At 41.2% G+C, this 21,249-nt stretch overlaps 2 protein-coding genes across 4 annotated transcripts in view; one reads left to right on the top strand and one right to left on the bottom strand.

Moving 5' to 3' along the window:
• Window positions 1–3: 3 nt before the first annotated feature.
• Window positions 4–21,249, bottom strand: part of LOC120414262 (dedicator of cytokinesis protein 4) — a 90,809-nt gene continuing 69,563 nt past the window's right edge. For 2 of the 3 annotated variants that reach the window (XM_039575372.2, XM_039575375.2), the window contains 10 exons: window positions 16,821–16,941; window positions 13,632–16,418; window positions 8,056–8,165; window positions 7,693–7,710; window positions 7,404–7,610; window positions 7,168–7,333; window positions 6,882–7,103; window positions 6,582–6,821; window positions 2,379–2,533; window positions 4–2,315 (listed from right to left, as the gene is read on the bottom strand). In XM_039575372.2, coding sequence (XP_039431306.1) covers window positions 665–2,315; window positions 2,379–2,533; window positions 6,582–6,821; window positions 6,882–7,103; window positions 7,168–7,333; window positions 7,404–7,610; window positions 7,693–7,710; window positions 8,056–8,165; window positions 13,632–16,418; window positions 16,821–16,941 — 5,677 coding nt within the window. In that variant the 3' untranslated portion in view covers window positions 4–664. The remainder of the gene's footprint in view (window positions 2,316–2,378; window positions 2,534–6,581; window positions 6,822–6,881; window positions 7,104–7,167; window positions 7,334–7,403; window positions 7,611–7,692; window positions 7,711–8,055; window positions 8,166–13,631; window positions 16,419–16,820; window positions 16,942–21,249) is intronic. The other variant, XM_039575373.2, reaches the window with a different exon arrangement.
• On the top strand, window positions 11,818–13,477 carry LOC120414263 (pre-mRNA-splicing factor RBM22). Its single transcript, XM_039575376.2, has 2 exons — window positions 11,818–12,105; window positions 12,173–13,477. Exons 1-2 carry the CDS (start codon window positions 12,052–12,054, stop codon window positions 13,403–13,405), a joined length of 1,287 nt encoding a protein of 428 aa, XP_039431310.1. The 5' UTR covers window positions 11,818–12,051; the 3' UTR covers window positions 13,406–13,477.

The raw sequence follows: 21,249 nt of genomic DNA, 5'->3' as shown, positions 1-21,249 counted from the left end.
ATACCAGTAATATACGTGAGTTTATATGTATGAGTTGTATAATGGTCACAGCTTTTATTCCCTCTTCTTCTACTTCTCTTTTTTTGCGGTTACAATAATTGTTTACCCTTAAATACTACTATCCTTGCTGTTGTTGTTTGGCATTCGGACGACATGTGTTTCGCTGCATCACCACCGCACCGCGTAATCGTAAAATAATTGCTTCCTCTGCGTTGCGCCACCTGATCAGTAATCGTTGGTACCATTTGCTTTATGTTTGGAAATTATTTTTTGTTTGTTTATTTTGTTTAATTTTAAGAACAACGAATATTGTTTCAGCTTGAAATACGCTCGTTGGTATAAAGTTTTTAGTTGGGTAATTTTCCGGAGTCCACTTTAGGAGCAATTAAACAAACTTGATGTTTGAAGAATTCCCAAATTTGACCCCCCAAATTTTTCGATTGTGGTAGAAATTTCGTAAGTATTCATTTGTAATAGTTTCATGTCTGTATCAATATGTTGATACTTTTCGCTTTATTATTCATCGTCGCAGACAACCAACAGAAGCATAATTTTTCAGCTTAATCCTACGTTTTTGGAACTTATTTATACAATTCAAACGTTTAGAACGACCGTTTCCCCCGTTCCAACGTGACTTGAAATTGCACTCACCCTCTCTCTCTCTCTAGTAGAAAATCTCCTCCTCGTCATCGTCGTGCCGCATCGGAACCATCGTGACTCCACCCGCCATCGTCGGCGGGGACGTTCCCAACTCCACCCCACCACCACCACCACCGTCCCCATTGTTCACCGACCTCCTGCCCAAACTGTTCGTCCCGGAAATCCTGGGCACGCAATACGCGGCCGTGTCCGCGGTCGCACTTCCCCCGAGCAGTTCGCACTCGTCCCCGCTGAACGAGTTGTCGCTAAAGTTGTCGTTGAACTGGGGCGGCGGTGCCGGGCTGATGTCGTTCAAGCTGATTCCGTCGCCCCCGTCCGAGGACGAGTTTTGGCTGAGGTTCAGCGACTGGTTCCGCTGGTGCTGCTGCAGGTGATGGGTCGTGGCCAACGGAACGGAATGTTGATGCTGCAGCGAGGCGGACTTCGGGGGGATGGGAGGGGGTGGTGCGCCTTGGCCACCGTTGGACATCTTGCTGATTGAATTGTTGATCGAGTTCATTTTGTGGTCCTGGATGGTGGTAAAGTTGTACGCTTCCGGGTTGGAGTTGGTTTTCTGGTGGCCTCGGGGGGTTGTTGCCGACGGGGTTCCATTACCGTTGAAGGAAATGTTGAAATCTTCGAGGGGTGGAGGCGGGGGAACGCCCACCGGGACGACCGCCGTGATTGGCTGGTGGTAGTGATGGTGACTTGGCGTTTGACCGCCGGCGTTGAGGTTGTTCAGTTCTTGTGAGCTGGTTGAAATGCCCGAGTCACGGTTGAAGGACGCGGCGGCCGCCGCTCCGAGGTCGTAGTGCTTGAGCTCGCCAGAACTCCGCGGACTGCCGTAGCAACCAACGCTGTCGTTCAGAGATATCTCGTAGAGAGAGTACTTTTTGGAGCGCGGCCTCGCCGGCACCGAACCCTGCTGGTGTTGTTCAAACTCGCTGAATGGCATCGGGTTGGAGTTGCGCTTGTCCGGGGTGTGACCTCGCGGGGGAAGCGGCGGTGCCGATGGGGACGAGCACATCGAATCACGCGGCGGAACTTGCGGAGCAGGAATTGGGGACGAAGTCATCGCCGTCATCGGAACGATCCCCGAAAGCGAAAGCGTCTTCCGGTTCAAGTAGGTGTACGTTTCGTCGTGATCTTCGGCAAAGTAATTTTGGTGGGCGGAACTTCGGTCACCGGGAACCGATCCAACTTGGTGCGGCTGAGATTGGTGATACTGCTGCTGGATCGGCAACGGCGGCAGCGGCTTCGTCGGAATATTAATATTCGTCTTCCACTCGGCGGTGGACTTTTCCAACTCCAAAAACGCCTCCGACAGTCGGTTATGTAGCGGAAGCACCTCGTCCGGAGCCAAACTCCGGTGCAGCTCCAACGCTTGCCTCAAAATCTGCATCTGCTCAAAGATCAACCGCTTTAGCCGCTGAACGTGCAGTGCCTGACCGAGTCCTTCCGGAGATTTGCTGTAACGCTCGGTGAAAAACGCATCCTGGTACTTGTTGAAGCCACCGTTGACGTTCGCGTCCACCGAACCCTGCAGCCGCATCGTGAACGGGTTCAGATTACGCTTCGGCTCCAGCCGATACTGCACGATCAAGTCCGACAGCTCCTTGTTCACGTTGGCCACCGTCTCGCAGGCAAACTCCACCGGCGTTAGCTCGTGAATCGAACTGTGAAACGAAAACCAATTATTTATTTCAAAACTCTTCAAGAGTTCACTTTGTCCAACTCACGCATTGGTGACCTCGAACCAGCGCAGAATGCCCGGCAGCGGCTGCTGAATGTCGTAGATCGTCCGCTCGATCCACAGCGACTTGAACTCGTTCTCCTTGTCGACGACGCCCTTGTGCACGGGCCGATCGTACTGGAACTTGGTAACGTCGTTTACCTGTGGCAGAAGAAAATAATTATAATAAAAGAAAATCCGCGCCATATTTAACAAAAGGATAGGATAGGATGTAAGGATCTCCAAAACTGTGCATTCTTTCATTAGTTAAAGCTAATTGTAGTCTGATTAAGATTAGTAAAAAAAATAAACATGAATTGAATTGAAATTATTGAAAAATAAAATATCTAAGAATTTGAAGAATTTAATTACGATTATCAGATATCCTCGCCAAAGTTTCACTCCGGAAAATCTAAATACAATTCTTTCTCAAAACTTCTCTGATCTAAAATATGATAATTGGAGTTGCTCTAAAATTTCTGCAATCTTAGATGGCGGCAAAAATGGCGGCATTTAAGAATTTGGGAATTAAAGAATTTTAGAAATAAGGAATTTGGGAAACTAAGAATTTATTTATTTTTATGAATTTTAAGAATTTGAAGCATGATCGACCAATTTTTGAGAAATTAAAAAAAAAATAAAAAAATATAGGAATTTTGAAAGTTTTACGAATTTTAAAATTTTGATGGATTTCAAAACATTAACATTTATGCAGAATTAAAAGAATTTTAAGAATTTTAAGAATTTTAACAACTTTATCAATTGCAGCAATTTTACCCATTTTATCAATTTTATCAATTTTATCAATTTTATCAAATTTATCAATTTAACAATTTTATAAATTTTATCAATTTTATCAATTTTATAAATTTAATAAATATTAATAATTTTATCAATTTAATCAATTTCATAAATTTTTATCAATTTAATCAATTTAATCAATTTAAATAATTTAATCAATTTTATCAATTTTATCAATTTTATCAATTTTATAAATTTCATAAATTTTAATAATTTAATCAATTTAATGAATTTTTTAGGGTCTCCTACGAAAGGCCGAATCTCAAAAGGCCGAATGCTCAAAAGGCAGAAACTCATAAGGCAAACCTATTATTATTTTTAATAACCATATTATGCAACAAAAATTGATTCCTAAATAAAGAAGCCATAGATTTCTAGCATTGCTGCTAACTAAATTTTTAATGTTTCTATTTATTTGGCGCAAAAAATTAATTGTTATAATTTGAATTCATTTAAGTACTTGGTGACGAATGATCAAATTTCGGTTATCGTCACCATAATTCAATAAACAACAAGATTGAAACACTTTTGAAATGCTTTAATTCATACTACTCTACTTATTTGTATGCATGGTAACAATATGATCAATAAAGATAAACAGAATTTACTCATTATGTAGTTATTTCGCTTAAATTACAAAGAAGAACACAGTTTGTTAGTTTACTGTATCTTTGAACATCATAATCAATGAAAATCGTGAAAATATGAACAAAATTCTGAATTCCATAAACGTTCTGCCTTTCGAGACATTCGGCCTTTTGAGACGTTTTGTTTTCTGAGCAAAAGACAAAATTCGGCCTTTTGAATTTCGGCCTTCCGGGATTCTGCCTTTTGAGTTTTGGCCTTTTGAGGCAATCCCATTTTTTCAATTTAATCAATTTAATCGATTTAATCAATTAAATCAATTTAATCAATCAATTTTATCAATTTTATCTATTTTATCTATTTTATCAATTTTATCAATTTAATCAATTTTATCAATTTTATAAATTTTATCAAATTTATCAATTTTAACAATTTTAAGAATTTTGACCATTAAACAATTTAATGAATTTGGAGAACTTTATTTTTTTTAAGAATTTTAAGAATGTTAAGAATTTTAAGAATTAGAACATTTTTAGGAATTTAATTTTTTTAATCTAAGAATTTTAGAATAGAATTTAGAAATATTTTTAAGGATTTAAAAACATTTGTAGAACTAAAAAAAAATAAAGATTTCTGAAAATTAAAAATTTTCTAAGAATTTTAATACATTTAAGAAATTTTTAGAATTTTACGATCTTGAACAATTTTAGTTTATTAATCTAACATTTTTAAGAATTTTAGAATAGATTTTTTTTTAAGAATTTAAAAATACTTAAAAATTTTAAAAGTTTAAGTTAAAAAAAAAATAAGATTTTTGAAAAAAAAAATTTTTTTAAGAATTTTAAGATCATTAGGAATTTTTTAATCGAATAATTTTAAGAATTTTAGAATAGAATATTGAGATATTTAGGAATTTAAAGATTCTTACGGATTTGAAAAATTTAAAAGTTTCTAAATTTCTAAGAATTAAAAAAAAGATTTCTGAAAATTAAATTGTTTTAAGAATTTGAATATCTTTTAGAAATTTTGAGTATTTTACGATCTAGAACAATTTTATTTTTTTAATCTAAGAATTTTAGGAATTTTAGAATAGCATTTTGATAATTTTAAGAATTTTTGAATAGAATTTTGAAAATCTTCAATCCTTAAGAATTTAAAATAAAAAAGAATTTTATATTTAAAAAAAAATATCTTAGTATTTTAAGAATTTTAAAATAGAATTTTGAGATTTTTTTTGGAATTATAAGATCCTCAAGGATTTTTAAAAGTTCTAAAAGTTTTAATTTTTTTAAGAATTTTAAAAATTTTAGGATGTTTGAAAATTTAAAGTTTCTACGAATTTTAAGATAATTTTAAGAATTTCAAGAATTTTAAGAATTATAAGAAAATTTGAAAATCTACGAAAATTTTAAAAATTTGAAAAAATAAAAAAATTAAAGAATTTTAAGAATTCTAAGAATTATAAGAATTCTAAGAATTTTAATAATTTGTTTTAAAATTGTTAAGATACTTAAGAATTTTAATTTTTTAACAATTTTAAGATTTTTATGAATTTGAAGAATCTGAGATTTTATTTTTTTAAATAATTTTAAGAATTGTAAAATCATTGGGAAACTGAGAAATTGATAAATTTTATGAATTTTAAGAATTTATTTTTTTGTAAATTTTTTGAAATTTTTATTTTTTTTATAATTTTATGAATTTAAACATTTTAAGAATATTAAGAACAAAAGTTGTTGTTGTTTATTTAATTAAGGTGACTTTAACCTACAAATGGTCATTCGTCACTGTAAATAATTAAATTTAAAAAATATTACAGAATTAACCAAATTAAGAAATTAAAATGTTGTTTCATTAACTAAGGAACTTTTAAGAACTCTATATTTTTGCACACAACGAAAAAATGAGTTAAAAATAATTCTATCCCTATCAATTAGGCTGGTACAAATATTTTTAAAAGTTTTTGTCACCCCCCCCCTTCAAAATTGGCTCGAAAAATCAGGGGGCAAAAAAAATATTTTTACAATAAACTTCAAAATTTCAATGAAAATTCAAGGGCGACCAGCTGAAATCAAATTAAAATACATTCTCCTGCATTTAAAATCATTTTTAGCATGTTTGGGTTTATTAAAAAATCTTATGATTTTTTGAAAATTTTCGATGCAAAATCTTTTTTTTCGATACAATTTTTGTTTTTGTCAGATCTTAGATTTTTTGAAAACTAATGATTGCAAAACAACTGAACTTGTGTAAAATGCATTTTAAAACACTTTTTTCATTTAAATGTGAAAACTATGGCTTGTTATTTAAATTTTTATATTTTTTTATTTTTTTGCCCCCCCCTTGACCTCGGCCAGGGCCGAGGGACAAAAACTTTTTTAAATATTTGCATCGGCCTTATTTAATTTATAAAAATTTCCTTCCGCGCCTGGACAAAATGTGTGTGTGGTCCAATCCAATACCCGCTAACCGGTAGCGAAATTATGGGAAAGTATAGTTTGTATCAGACTGTGTATATGCCGAATGCTGATACAGCTTATTTCAGTCCCGGGTATTAGGTGGTGACAGCCCTCGCGCTGCTTCCAACGACCCATTTCAGAATGACAGAGCTCCTTGCGGTCCAATTCCGAGATCGCTGGGCATTGTTCGGCCCCGCCTAAACATAGAAGCAAGCATCTGAAGGAAACTCGATCTATATTTAGACTTCCAATCCCCTCAGGCAAATCAGGGATCAGCCTTCCGCGCCTGGACAAAATTGTCCGAAAATCCACACCAAATCCGCGCTGTCCGTAACCAACCCCGATCCCCCGTCTCTTTCCCTCACCTCGTAATACTTGGAGATCTTCTCCGGGACGGTCACTTTGGCACTCTTGAGATGGCTCGGATCGGAGATGGGGCGCACGTTGACCACGTGGAAGCGCTGCTCGGGCGAGTTCAGGATCGAGCTGTCCGGCGGGTAGTGCTTCTTGTCGAGGATCTGCGCCGTCGGGAACTCAATCTGGAGCCGCTGGATGAACGCCCCGATGCGTTCGTACTCCAGCCCGCGGTAGATGAACTGCTTGTTCTGGAAAGTGGATTTCGTTTAGAAGTCGAATCTGATGTAATTTTAGAAATTGTGACCTACCCGCACAAACGATGGAAAGCCGGTGCCGTAGTAGCCCACCCGGAAGTACTCGGGCTCGGGCCGCAGCTGCGTCAGGATGTTCTGGAAGAACTTGGCCTCCTGTATCAGCACATCGCTCAACCGATTATAGTCGAACCGCTTGCGCTCGTAGAACATGGCAAGCTCCTTGCACAGCGGAATTCCCTTCTCCCAGCATTTTCCCTTGTCGAAGTAGTTGATGATCTACACAAAAAAGGATCAACTCATAAGAAGATCAAATCTCCACCAACCTCAGCGTTCAACTCACATTCTTGTAGATCTTCTCCTTCTGCTCCCACTCGCGCGGCCCATTCGACTCGTCCGACACGGATTCGCTGTCCCAGGACAGCATGTCGGCGTACAACCTCAACGTCAACCCGGCCTCGATGTAGTTCTCCGCGCCCAGGTGCAAATCCAACAGCTTGTAGATGTACCTAAATGAAGCAGGTCGTCACGTCATCAATCCCTCACTCCAACCCAACTCCCTCGCGCAACAGTACTCACCTCACGTACATCTCCTTCCGGTTGATTTCGTCGTTGTAAAAGTTGAGCAAGTTGACGGTGCAGGTCATGCGTTTGTCGCGGTTTTCGTCGCCCTGCATCACGCTGCGGTAGTCCAGCAGGCGCTCGAGCAGCCGCGTCACGGACGAGATGAACGCCGTGCCCGACTCGCGCCACGGGGGATTCTCCGCCTGGACGCGTTCCAGCAAGCTAGGATACGAAAGCAGCAAAAATCAGTTTAAATTTGAATTATGGAACATGATGGGCAAGCAGATTGGGATGCGACACTTACGCTAGACACAACTGTTCCCTGTACAGTTTTTTTAGGCGGTTGTGTTAAAACATTTGTTTTTTTGTTTGTTTCAATAGTTATTGAATAAATGGTTGATGAGTTGGTGGTGTAGCAGAATTTGGTTTTCAGTATGAGAGAAGGCGTGGAATTAAACGTGAAGAATAAAAAAGAAAGAAAACACACACACGAGATGCGATGAGTAAGTATTTGCACTAATATATATTTTCTGTTTATTTTTTAATCTAGTTTGATTTGGGTTAGTGAGCAAGCTGTTAACAAACGTGATGATCACTATTTTAAACGGATTAGTAACAAACTTAAAAGAGCAACAAACGCTATGTTATCTACAACGATCCAACTTACATGGTGCTGAACAGTTCGCGATACTCATCGTCACCCTTGTTTTCGCTGATCAGAAGGTCCAGTTTGTCTATGAGCTCACTTTCCACCAAGCGGAAGGATCCACGCGAGACCTACGGGAGAAAAAAGAAGAAAAATAAGAGTTGTGACCAAATCTGTCGAAAGGTCAATTTGAATGTCCAGCATCAAAGACCATAACGTTTGATACCCATATTGGCCAAACTTGTGTGGTTTGGCCCAATCCCTGAGGGCACCGGCCACTCCAGGTTGGGGACAATTGGGTCCTAATTTAGCCCTATGTAAATTTGTATGTACAACGGTAAAAAACGCAACTAAAAACCATTTCTGATCATTTTGTTTCATTGTAATGCAAAAAAATATATTGACAAGACAACATTTTTTCGATGGATCAACTATGGTACCCTTGGAACGAGCTGTCAAGTAGGACCTTTTTTGTCAAGGAGGGCCGCGGAGTTAATTTTTTAAAATTGATTTAAAAATCCATTTTAAATAATTTGCGGTCGTACAAAGGGTCATTGTACTTAGATAAATAAGCTTTATCGTTGTGAACAATAATACCACGAATTTAAGATTAATTTTTGGACCCAACTACAAATCTAGAGTTTTCTTTTTTTTTTTTAATAGGTCCTATAAACATTTGTAAGGCTACCAACTCTTGCTGAGCAAAAATCCGTACACTTTGCCAATATGACACCATGGTATAACAAAACCCGTCAAGGAATTATTTGGATAAATTTGGAATTTGTGAACAAAAATATAAAACTGTGTCATTTTTGCAGCTAACTAATTTCACTTTGCTATCAGACTTGCACGTTTAAAAATATTCCCAAAATAAACCGTGATTTTCTGAATCAGATCATGTTCTTCCATTTTTTTTTTTTGTTAAACGTTTAAAATTGGGTCCTAAAATGAAGCTTAGATTGCTGATATTATTGTTTACAGCGATAAAGCTTATTTTTCAAAGTACAATGACCCTTTGTACGACCACAAACAGTTTAAAATGGATTTTTAAATCAATTTTGAAAAATTAACCTCGCGGTCCTTCTTGACAGAAAAGTTCCTACTTGACAGCTCGTTCCAAGGGGACCATAGTTGATCCATCGAAAAAATGTTGTCTTGTCATTATTTTTTTTGCATTAAAATGAAAAAAAAGTGATCAGAAATGGTTTTTGATCGTGTTTTTTACCGTTGTACATAAAAATTGACATAGGGCTTTAGTACCCAATTATACGAAATGTCAAGTTTGCTTTTAGAAAAATATCGTTTTCACGAAAACATTTTTTTTTTTTTTTTTTGAAATAGTCCTATAAACATGTGAAACATAGCTTATAGGACCCCCCCACTTTCAAAGTTGGCCCGAATGCAATAAGCTGAAATCAATGTAAATTTAGCATGTTTGGGTTGATTAAAAAATAATTTGAATTTTTGAAAATTGAAGATGATTGGTATCGCAAAAAGTTTTTTTTCGTTTAAATTTTCGTTTTCGTTAAAACTAATTTTTTTTTTTTAAAATCTAATGAGTACAAAACTGAACTAATGTAAAATGCATATTAAAACACTTTTTGCATTCAAATATTGAGACTATGGCCTGTTATTTTTTTTGCCCATTTTTCTTACAGTTTGGTCTTCAGGGTGCGCTACTTCCATCAAAATGTTTCAAAAAGTGAGATTCTTACTGGAAATTTAATGCTCTACAACTTTGTAGAACATACCAAAGCTGTAAAACTCGATTCTGAAAAGTTATTAACGATTAAAAAAAAAAAGTCATTTTTGTATGAAAAACATTTTTTTTCACCAACTGTAGGCTCGGGTATCAATGGGTTAATCGCAACCAATTTCGCTCAAAATTTGCACAGATGCTTAAAATAACCCAAAATCCCGTTTTCCGCTTGTCATTTTTCATCCCGGGGGTCATTTTTTCTGGGCACCCTAATGTACACGCATCCTTCCTCCCCTGTAGATTCTGTGAAATGTGATCCGTTCTCAAAATCCTCTCTGCGGTCAACACAACGCAGTAGGGCTGGCCGCTTTAATTTTTGTAATACATTTTCGGGTGTTCTCGGATGTACTGCAATTATTAATATTGACAAGAAGAGTGCTTGGCGCATAATCGAATCACAAGACTTTTCAGCATGCTTTCATCGGACTGGCTGCGTTTGTGTTAGATTAGATTAGATTTAATAGGTCCTGTAAACATATGAAACACAATAGCTTATAGGACCTTTTTAAAGAAAGACAAAAAAAAAACAAAAACTCTGGAAAATGTTTAGTTTTTGCGTTTCTTTCCAATAGTTAGGTTAATAATATTAAATTTAAATGTTTTCTATTAATTTATGTTAAATAACGAACGTATTGGTTGAATTTAAAGTCTACTTTTTGTGGATTTAAAAATATTCGAGAAAAAAAGGAAAAGTTGGTACAAAATTTTTGTTGGGCTTGCTTTTTGTTAGATTCAACATACATTAAAGTGTTAGCAATGCGAAATGTTATCAAATCACTTCCAAATTTTGCTTACAAAAACAATAACAATCGACGACCATACGGCTGAATGGGTGAGAAGGGTAATTTTGACAAGTCATCCCTCCTGGAAATATTCAGCTCTGTTGGCTCTGTTACACCCTTACCAAAAATCATGATTTTTTGAGTTCCAAATCCCTCTTTTCATACGATTTTTAGAGTTCAGGTACTACAACCATAAAAATGGTTATATGGGTTGAACTGAAAAATTGGGATTGCCTCAAAAGGCCGAAACTCAAAAGGCAGAATCTCGGAAGGCTGAAATTCAAAAGGCCGAATTTTGTCTTTTGCTCAGAAGGCAAAACGTCTCGAAAGGCCGAATGTCTCGAAAAGAAAATGATTATGGAATTCAGAATTTTATTCATATTATAACGATTTCCATTGATTATGATGTTCAGAGATACAGTATACTAACAAACTATGATCAAAAAAATCAAACCATCCACATTAACGTTTCTGCTCGAACCTAGGAGTCCGAAGGCTTAAATGGGGAGAGTACCCAAACCTCTTTCTACTCCAAGGAACAAACTGTGATACTTTTTGGAATTTTATTTTGTTTATCTGTACCGACCATTTTGTTACCATGCATACAAGTGAGTAGAGTAAAATGAATTAAAGCATTTCAAAAGTGTTTCAATCTTTCGTCACCAAGCATTTAAATTAATTCAAAGAATTACAATTATTTTTTTGCGGCAAATAAATTAAAACTTTACAAATTTAGTTAGCAGCAATGCTAGAAAGTTATGCCTTCTTTATTTCGAAAGCAATTTTTGTTATATAACTATGGTTTATAAAAATAATAAAAGCAAACCGCGCCCGAAAAGGCGGAAACGCATTGCCTTATGGGATTCGGCCTTTTGAGCATTCGGCCTTTTGGGATTCGGCCTTATGAGAATTCTGCCTTTCGATTAATTCAGCCTTTTGAATTTCGGCCTTTCGGGATTCGGCCTTTTGAGATTCGGCCATTCGTAGGAGACCCGGAAAATTCTTATGAAAAGTGGGATTTGGAACTCAAAAAATCATGATTTTTGGTAAGGGTGTAGAAATCAGCTAGAATCTTGCCAGAATGCCGTGACTGGGATTTTCTCACCAGCAGCACCACAAAAAGTCTGCACAACCACATCGTCAAGTTTGTACAATTTAATTTTACAGCGGCACCGTATATTTCACCACACGGGCACCCGCCACTGACAGTTTCCATTCGATGACGTCACATCTGTCACTCGTTTCGATTGAAGAAAAAAGAAACCATCAGCAGCAGAGTAAAAACGCTTCCTCGTAAACAAGGCGCAGTTTTCCACCCTGACGGAGGAAAAGCCATTTTCCTCGCGGCAGCGGAACTCGTGTCCTTTTCCCAGCACCTCAGTAGATTGTAAAAGTGGCGACGGTAGTGCAGCGTCGTGGCAGAAAGTGAAAATTCGCGGCTAGCAAGCAGAAACATTCGCCACCAGCTCCGACAAGATGGCGATGTCAAAGACGACCAACACGTACAATCGTCAAAATTGGGAGGATTCGGTACGAAAAATGCTACTTTAAGTTTCGTGATAATTGAGTTATTGATTTGGTTTTTCCCCACTTGCAGGAATTTCCCATTCTGTGCCAGACGTGCCTCGGCGATAATCCGTACGTCCGGATGATTAAGGAGCGCTACGGAAAGGAGTGCAAAATTTGCACCCGACCGTTCACGATCTTCCGGTGGTGTCCGGGGGCGCGGATGCGCTTCAAGAAGACGGAGATTTGCCAAACGTGCAGCAAGCTGAAGAACGTCTGCCAGACGTGTCTGCTGGACCTGGAGTACGGTCTGCCGACGCAGGTTCGCGACGCGGCGCTCAAGATTCAGGACAAGATCCCGGAGAGCGATGTCAACAAGGAGTATTACATTCAGACGATCGAGGGTCAGCTGAAGGCGGCTGGGGATAACACGGTGGCGGCGGGAGTCGTGGGCAAGTCGCTGGCCGCGAGTGACATGTTGGCCAAGCTGGCTAGGACGGCGCCATACTACAAGCGGAACCTGCCTCACATTTGTTCGTTCTGGGTGAAGGGCGAGTGCAAACGTGGTGAAGAGTGTCCCTACCGGCACGACAAACCCGTCGAACCGGACGATCCGCTGTCGGAGCAGAACATTCGTGACCGTTACTACGGTCGGAATGATCCGGTGGCGGATAAGCTGATGAAGCGCGCAGCATCCATTCCAACGCTGGACCCACCGGAGGATAAAACCATCACCACCCTGTACGTGGGAAATCTTGGCGAGCACATCACCGAAGTGGACATTCGGGACAACTTTTACCATTACGGCGAGATCCGTTCGGTTTCGCTGGTCCCGCGGCAGCAGTGCGCCTTCGTGCAGTACACCAAACGGTCGGCCGCCGAACTTGCCGCGGAGAAGACCTTCAACAAGCTGGTCCTCGGCGGCAAAAAGCTCACCATCAAGTGGGCCCACTCGCAAGCCAAATCTACCGCGTACGCCCAAAGCAGCGTGCCGCGGAACAATCGAATCTTCGATCCCGTGCCGGGACTGCCCGGCCAGCTGCCGATGCCACCGAATCCCAACGACTACTTCAACCTGCAAGCTTCGGAGATGGCCGTTCTGCCGGCGGGTATGAAAATTCACCAGCTGCCACCGGGACTGATTCCGGGAGCGCCCACCGGAGGCTATTACGGCCAACAGCAGCCGTCCGGTTCGGGGGCGTCCGCAGCGGCGGGCTCTTCTTCTCAGGTGATGGTCCCACCGTCGTTGCCCAATCCGGGCGGCATGCAGCAGATGCACTACCCAAGCCAGGATCCGGCCCGGTTAGGTGCCCTCAAGAAGTAGTGTGAAGGTGTTTGCGATTTTTTTTTTTCATACATATGTAACAATAAAGAATAACCAATGACAAGTCATAAATGTTGCAAGATTATTTTAACTTGAAGAAATCCTGAATCGCGACTAAAATGTGCAGACTGCATAGGCAATCAAACAGCAAACTTTCGCGATTTCGCTAGTGATTCGATAAACGAATATCAATTAAAAGAAAAAAAGCCAAATAAACGCCACTTACCTGCTCGCACTGCATCATGTCGTAGAACACGGTGAACGTGGCCTTCCGCAGCGCCGGCTCCGGCACCAGCGTCACCTCCAGGAACGGGCCCACCATCGACGGGATAAAGTGCAGCTTGTGTTCGCCGAGCTGGGCCCACATGCTCAGGATTTGGAAGCCCATCGCGACGCGCATGTCGCCGTGGGTGCTCAGGATCTTGCGCCGTTTCGTTTCGTGGTACTGCTCGATCTGGAGCGACGGTTGGGTGAGGAAGATTACCGCTACGCTAAAGTAGGACCACCACAGCTGGGAGTCGAACGACTGCGGGCCGAGGAAACGGTACACGAGCGGTTTGGCGAGTTCTTCTAGGGTTTTCCGTAGCACCTCGTTGGCGGACATTTTCATCACGAGCCAGTCCTTGGAGAAGATGATCCAGTCCTGCTCGAGGATGTCCTTGAAGATGTTGAGACACTGCTGGATAAATTCCTTGACGTCTTTGTTGTTTCCTCCGCTGCACAGCCGGTCCCACATCCGCTGGTAGTGAGATTCGTCGAGGAGTTGCATCAGGCCGAGCATGACGGCGAAGAGCGAGCAGACGAGCGATTCGTTGCCTCCGTTGCCGAGTACGGTGATGGTTTGCATCATGTTTGGAAAGATGTTGGAGAACAGTGTGTCCAGGTCGTGCTGGATGGCGTTGGACGGCTTTTCGCCGGACTTTACTTTGGCTTCGTGCAGTTTGATGAGGATTTCCGCCAGGATTTCGGAACAAAGCCGTAGTTCGTCCCTTCGGGCCAGGTGGGTTCGCAGGTGCTTGCAGGCAATGTTGAGGATCACCGAGCGGGTGTCGTCGTCTTGGAACATTTGTCCGGAGACCATGTCCTTGATGGCTTTGAGCTTCGCCTGGATGAGCGGCGGTTGGGCATCTTTGGGGACGGCGTCCAGCATGGTTTTGACTAGGGTTTCCAGCTCGGCCTTGGTGATGATCGCGCGCAGCTGTTCAAAAACGACGCCGATCGAGCTGAGCAGGGCTTCCTGGGTTGGAAGGATGTGCGGACTGCCCGACACGGGGAGCATGTTGTTGAGCGAACCAAACACGGCAAACAGGTCGTGCTTGAACTTGTCCTCGTATTGGCCTCCGGAAGCGTGCGCAAACAGCTTCCGGCTTTGGATGATCAGCTTGAAGATGAACTCGAGCGAGGTGAAGCACTGCAGGATTGGTTCGAGATTCTCGGCGGTCGTCATCCAGTCGGCTAGGTGTTGTACGGAGGAGAGCAATCCCTTGTAGACTAGTGGAGCGGCAAAGTGATCCTTGATGTACGCGTCCATGACGGGTTTAAAGTGCTGGAACTTGCTGCTCTGCATGAGGCTGAAGATCGAAACGAGCACGTGGAACACGAGTCCCGAGTGGGGCGTGCTGTTTCCATCGTCGGTGGAGAACATGGCAAAGAGGGCGTCCAGGACGTCTTGCAGAAACTTGATCAACTCTTCGTTCTGTATTCGAAGCAGCCGCTGGAGAGAGTCTTGTATTCGTTCTGGATGATTGCGCCACTGAAGCAGCGACAGGAGGTCACTGTGCTGGGTCAGTTTGGTTGAGCAGAGCATCGTCGTGACGTAGAAAGCCTCCTTTGAGCTGCGGTGATACGGCGAGTTGGACTCCAACAAATGGGCATGCTTGTCATTGGCTGAGCACGGTAACCGAAGGTAGATATTTGGCTGAATCTTCAGAATGTCCTCGCACTTGTACACGTACAGCTCGTGCGACGCATCGGCGATCGTTGCTCCGCCAGGTTCCATGAGTCGTGCAAAGCTGAATCCGAACAACTTGGGGTCGGACTTGTCCCGCGTTGAACAACTTCGGAACTCAAACCGAACGTGAGCTTTGCTAAACTTGTCGATCGGCACAAACATCCGAACTGTTTCGTTCCACGCCGGAGAATTGTTGTGATACAGAACCATGGTTTTGTAGTACGCTTGCAGCGGGTTTCCAGCTGCCGTAGCAATACACTCCTGAATGATTCGCCCATTTTCATCCAGCACCAGCGTGGTGACCTCAATGTTCTTTGCCGTACTGATTCCAACCCGTTCAAACTCTCCACGATCCAGCGTTAGGAAGAGATCGTTCCGCACATCACCCGGCATTATCACATCGGGAAAACCGACCTTTTTGGTAATGGCAGTACCCTGGAACAGGACCGGCTGTTCGATCCTCGCCTGACTCAACCCTCCATGGATCAACTTCAACGAGACCACCAACCCGTAATGTCCCTGGGTGCTCGCGTTGATCGGCTGAAACTTCCCGCTAGCCTTCTTGATGATCAGTTCGTGCAACTGGTGGTAGTCCTTCTCTTCGCACTGGAAGATCTTGAAACTGTACTCCTTCTCCTCCGACTCCACAGTCTGGTCAAACTGACCCAACTCCCCAAGCGGAAGCACTCCAACGCCGTACGGTCGCCTGTACGAGTGGTTGCTCACAAACTTGTCCCCCTTCTTCACCGACTCCGAGTGCAGCATCTTGCCCACCCGCATCACGTTCGCAATCAGGTACAGATCCTGGTTCAGATCCGACGATCCCAGGTCCGTAAACACCGTACAGTTGTGCGACGTGTCCACGTACGTCGAGAACCCATCCTTGGCGATCTTCACCAGAAACCGCTCGGACAGGGCGCGCATCTTGTTCGTGTTCCCATCGTACAGGTAGAAGTAAATTTCGGCATCGTCCCCGATGCGGTGGCCAAAGTCCCGCAGACACAGGAACAGATGGTGGGTGAGCACCTTTTTGCCGACCTTGCGGCGCAACGTGCCACGGTTCTAGAGAGAAAGATTACGGAATTTCTCAGAGTTATTTTTGTATGAAATTAACAACAGTGCAACAATGAGTTTGACATGACAAATTCTCCGACATTAGTTGACAAAAAACACCCTATTTAACAGAAATTCGAGTTGAAACTCTTTGATTTGATGCATCAGTGGCAGAGTGGCTGTCAATCAATGTTACGATTTGGTCATAGCTTCTACTGTCAGAATTTTTTCGTTTGGGTGTATATTTTTAATTTTTTTGTTTTTTAAATTGAAATAAAGAAAAAGCAAATATCAATGCTGAACTGTTGTTTAAATCGAATCTCTAACTGCTGTTCATAGCTCAGTGCGCTGATCGCTCAGCTTAGGTTCGATTCCCATTGGGAAATTGGATCTTTTTTGCATCACACTTACCGAAGCTGCTTTGGCATTTTCGGCTGAAGCCTGGTGAACCTGGTGCAACGACACGATACCGATCTTGTGCGGATCGACCGCTAGCGTACCTAATCGCGGTACTAAATCTAAGCCTAGTTTTCTGTTGTGGAAAACGAGAAAGAGAGAACGAGAGAAAAAAAACGATGAGACATAAAAGGAAAATGTTAATGGAGTTGACATTAATGTTGGCGTTGCATATATTACAGCCAGAGTGGGACAACGCATAAAGGAAGAAAAAATAAAAGCAATAAATTATCAATTCATCGATGCTGGGGGGATATCTCGGACGACACAACAAGATAAACTTGGAGCAAGCGGCAGAGGGGGTGGGCGAACCCCACTCAGCAACAAGGAATGCACCGCGGCGAGGTCCCTTTGTTGGACACACGTCGTGCGATGTAAAAGGAAACTTTTAAAACTACTACTAACACCGCCAAGGTGGGTTGCTTGCTGGTTTGCTCTGCGCACTACAAAGTGATCGCTTTGGCGAGATAAAGATCGCCAAGGCGTGTTCGCCAAAGCCATTCGATTTCGGGACGATTGGTAGGGTAGGGTTGAAATGTTGAAATACTTTTATTTATTTTTTATTAAGATTGGATGTCCTAAATTTTTCAAAAATTTAAAAACGATTCTGTTGCCAATCTATAAGAAAGTTTACAATATTTATAAAAAATACCATGTACTAACAATACCATAAAAATTCATAAATAAATGGTTAAATGTTCAATCTGCTCAAACCTAGACTTAAACTTACCCTGGACATTGTTGGCGATATACGTATAACAGGGGTGCCCAAACTTTTGGTTCTGTCTACTGTAAAAAAAATGCCAAATTTCACGTTGTACGTCGTTTTTCGACATGTGTCCGACAAATTTGTAAAAAGCCTTGCCTTGCCTTGAGCCACACAGCAAAAAAAAATCTGTGTAAAATCGCATGCAAAAGCATGCACATCACCTTTGTTGTGCATGCCTGGCACAATTGTTAGAACCGTGTCACATTTTTGCATGTACGTACACGCATTACCATGCGCCGTTATTTTACTCTATTCTGAATAGGGTAATTCTCTACCAACTCACACGAAATCGGGAAAAGTTGCCCCGACCCCTCTTCAATTTGCGTGAAACTTTGTCCTAAGGGGTAACTTTTGTCCCTGAATCCGAGGTCCGTTTTTTGAAATCTCGCGACAGAAGGGCGGTACGACCACTTCCATGTTTAAACATGCGAAAAAAGACGTGTTTTTCAATAATTTGCAGCCTGAAACGGCGATTAAATAGAAGTTTGGTGTCAAAGGGACTTTTATGCAAAATTAGATGCCCGATACTCAGAATTCCGGAAAAACTTATTTTTCATCGAGCATGAGCATGAGCATGAGCATGAGCATGGTTGACTGCCAATGAGCTGCTACTCCGTTATTGACGGATCAGCTGAAGTTACACAATGAACCAACAGATGAATAGTGGGAGCTAATCATCCTCACTGTATAACCCCTGAAGATCTCTGCTTTAAGTCAATACCGGCGCCCCCCCAAGGAGATGCAGTTCAACAAAGGTAGGAATGTTAGTCCGATAGTTGAAGTTGCAGACTCATCAGACATAGAGTTTGTCGCTCTATACCTGTTGACACCGCATGAGACCGTTGAATCCACAGCATCTCCTTCAAGCATCACGGGAAGTGGGGGAATTGTGTTAGTACGGGAAGGAAAGGGAAGGTCAGGATTCATCTTGGTAGATGATATGACCAGAATGTGAACCATAATCGTTGCCTTCCGAGCTACGACGCTATGAGAAGGACTTATCAATCGCGTATTTTTACTTCTTACCGCCGGCGTGCCATCCGAGCAACGATGCTTTGGGAAGGGCTTTCAAACCGAATTGAAATTTGAATTGACGTATTATTCGGTGACGTACAATGTAAAAACCGAAATGAAATTTGAATTGCCGTATTATTCGATGACGTACAATTTAAAATAGATCAGGATTCATGATTGGAAGATGATATGACCAGAAAGTGAAACATTATAGTTGCATTCAATCGCGTATTTCTTTAACTTCTTACCGCCGGCGTGCCATCCGAGCAACGATGCTATGGGAAGGGCTTTCAGAACGAAATGTAATTATAATTAAAGTTTTGTTCGGCAACGTGCAGTTCATACTATAATATCACGAAAATTTCAAATAGTGCTGCTCAATAAAAAAAAAACTTCACGATTTTTTCCCGACAAGAGCGCAAACAACCGGCTCGTAAGCTGAAATTAATCTCACAAACGACGACGCGAATCTCTATTTCAATGAATTCACGAAACTTCCACTACGTCTCGCGGGTTCTTACGCGTCGATCCACACTCCGTCCAACGTCTCTGACCACACCGCGACCCCTTTTTTCAATGATTTCTAGACCTGTCTACCACTTTCTCGCGGGTTCTCGCGCGCCGATTCACACTCCGAACGATCAAACGAACACCACGCGACTGATGGCCCAACTTCTCTGGCCACACCACGACCCCTTTTTTCAATGATTTCGAGAACTTTCTATCACTTTCTCGCGGGTTCTCGCGCGCCGATTCACACTCCGAACGATCAAACGAACACCACGCGACTGATGGCCCAACTTCTCTGGCCACACCACGACCCCTTTTTTCAATGATTTCGAGAACTTTCTATCACTTTCTCGCGGGTTCTCGCGCGCCGATTCACACTGCGAACTAAAGTGCCTTATAGAAAGTGGGGACAAGGCACTCAAAATGCAAAGCCACTCACAGTTGGTCACTCAAAATTTACCAAGCGTTTAAATGGAAGGTGTTCATTTTTTGACAAATCCTATGGACGAAGTAGAGATTGTAAGCACCTTATGTGTAAGATCTTGGAGGTGCTCAATTTTTTGACAGAAAATCGCTGGGTTCTCAGTTTCTCGTGTCCCCACTTTCTATTAGGCACTTTACTGCGAACGATCAAACGAACACCACGCGACTGATGGCCCAGCTTCTCTGGCCACACCACGACCCCTTTTTTCAATGATTTCGAGAACTTTCTATCACTTTCTCGCGGGTTCTCGCGCGCCGATTCACACTGCGAACGATCAAACGAACACCACGCGACTCCGGAAAAACGTATTTTTCATCGAAAAAAAAAACACTAAAAAAGTTTTAAAAACTCTGCCATTTTCCGTTACTCAAATGTACAAAATTTTGGAACATGTAATTTTATGGGAAATTTAATGTACTTTTCGAATCTACATTGACCCAGAAGGGTAATTTTTTCATTTGGAACAAAATTTTTCATTTTAAAATTTCGTGTTTTTTCTAACTTTGCAGGGTTATTTTTTAGAGTGTAACAATGTTCTACAAAGTTGTAGAGCAGACAATTACAAAAATTTTGATATATAGACATAAGGGGTTTGCTTATAAACATCGTGAGTTATCGCGATTTTACGAAAATAAGTTTGAAAAAATGACATGTTTAAATTTTTTTACAGTTGAGTAATGGCAGAGTTTTTAAAACTTTTTTAGCTTTTTTTTTTTGATGAAAAATGCGTTTTATACGAAATTTTGAGTGCGCCATCAAATCGGGCTTCCAATTTAAAGTCCCTATGACACCAAATTTCTATCTCATCACATCACCGTTTCAGGCTGCAAATTATTGAAAAACACCTCTTTTTTCGCATGTTCAAAAATGGAAGGGGTCGTACCGCCCCTCCGTCACGAGATATCAAAAAACGGACCTCGGATTAGTAATCAGGGACAAAAGTTACCCCTTAGGACAAAGTTTCACGCAAATCGAAGAGGGTTCGGGGCAACTTCTGTGTGAGTTGGCGGAGCTTCCCCACAACGCCCTAATTTAATTATGTTTTCCGTTTTCTTGTTTTTTGTTTGATATTTAGATATTTTAATGTACATTTAACTTTTAAAGTTTTTTTTTTACTTTACAGTTTAGATCTGTTATATAATCTCCATCTATGTTATATTTCCATGCATATTTTTAAAATTTTGTTGTTTTTCAAGTTTTTGATAGCAGCTATAAAAAATATATTATTATTTTTTAAGGTCAGCGTTTCTCAACCTGGGGGTACCGGAAGATAAACCTTGTAAAATGACGGAATTAAAAAAATGATTAAAAAGTGGTAATTAGGTACGCTGTACTAAAACCGAATTCATATTCGGATGCTCTGGAAAATGCTCTACAACTTTCCCGAAGAGAGTATGGTGCTAACTTGTTCCTAAAAAAAGATACAGCGTGTTCAAAACTCGTCTAAAACGTGTTTTTTTTGCTCGAAAATCACGTTTTAGACTAGTTTTGAGGACGCTGTATCTTCTTTCAGGGACAAGCTAGCACCATCTAGCACTCCCTCCCCAAGGTGTCCAAATGGCAATTGAAACTGTTAATGAGAAATAATTTTCTAATAAATTCTTCAG

The sequence above is a fragment of the Culex pipiens genome, chromosome 1 (assembly GCF_016801865.2).
Source record: "Culex pipiens pallens isolate TS chromosome 1, TS_CPP_V2, whole genome shotgun sequence".
In the NCBI taxonomy this organism is placed as follows: Eukaryota; Metazoa; Arthropoda; class Insecta; order Diptera; family Culicidae; genus Culex; species Culex pipiens.
This window is presented reverse-complemented; position numbering and strand designations above follow the sequence as displayed.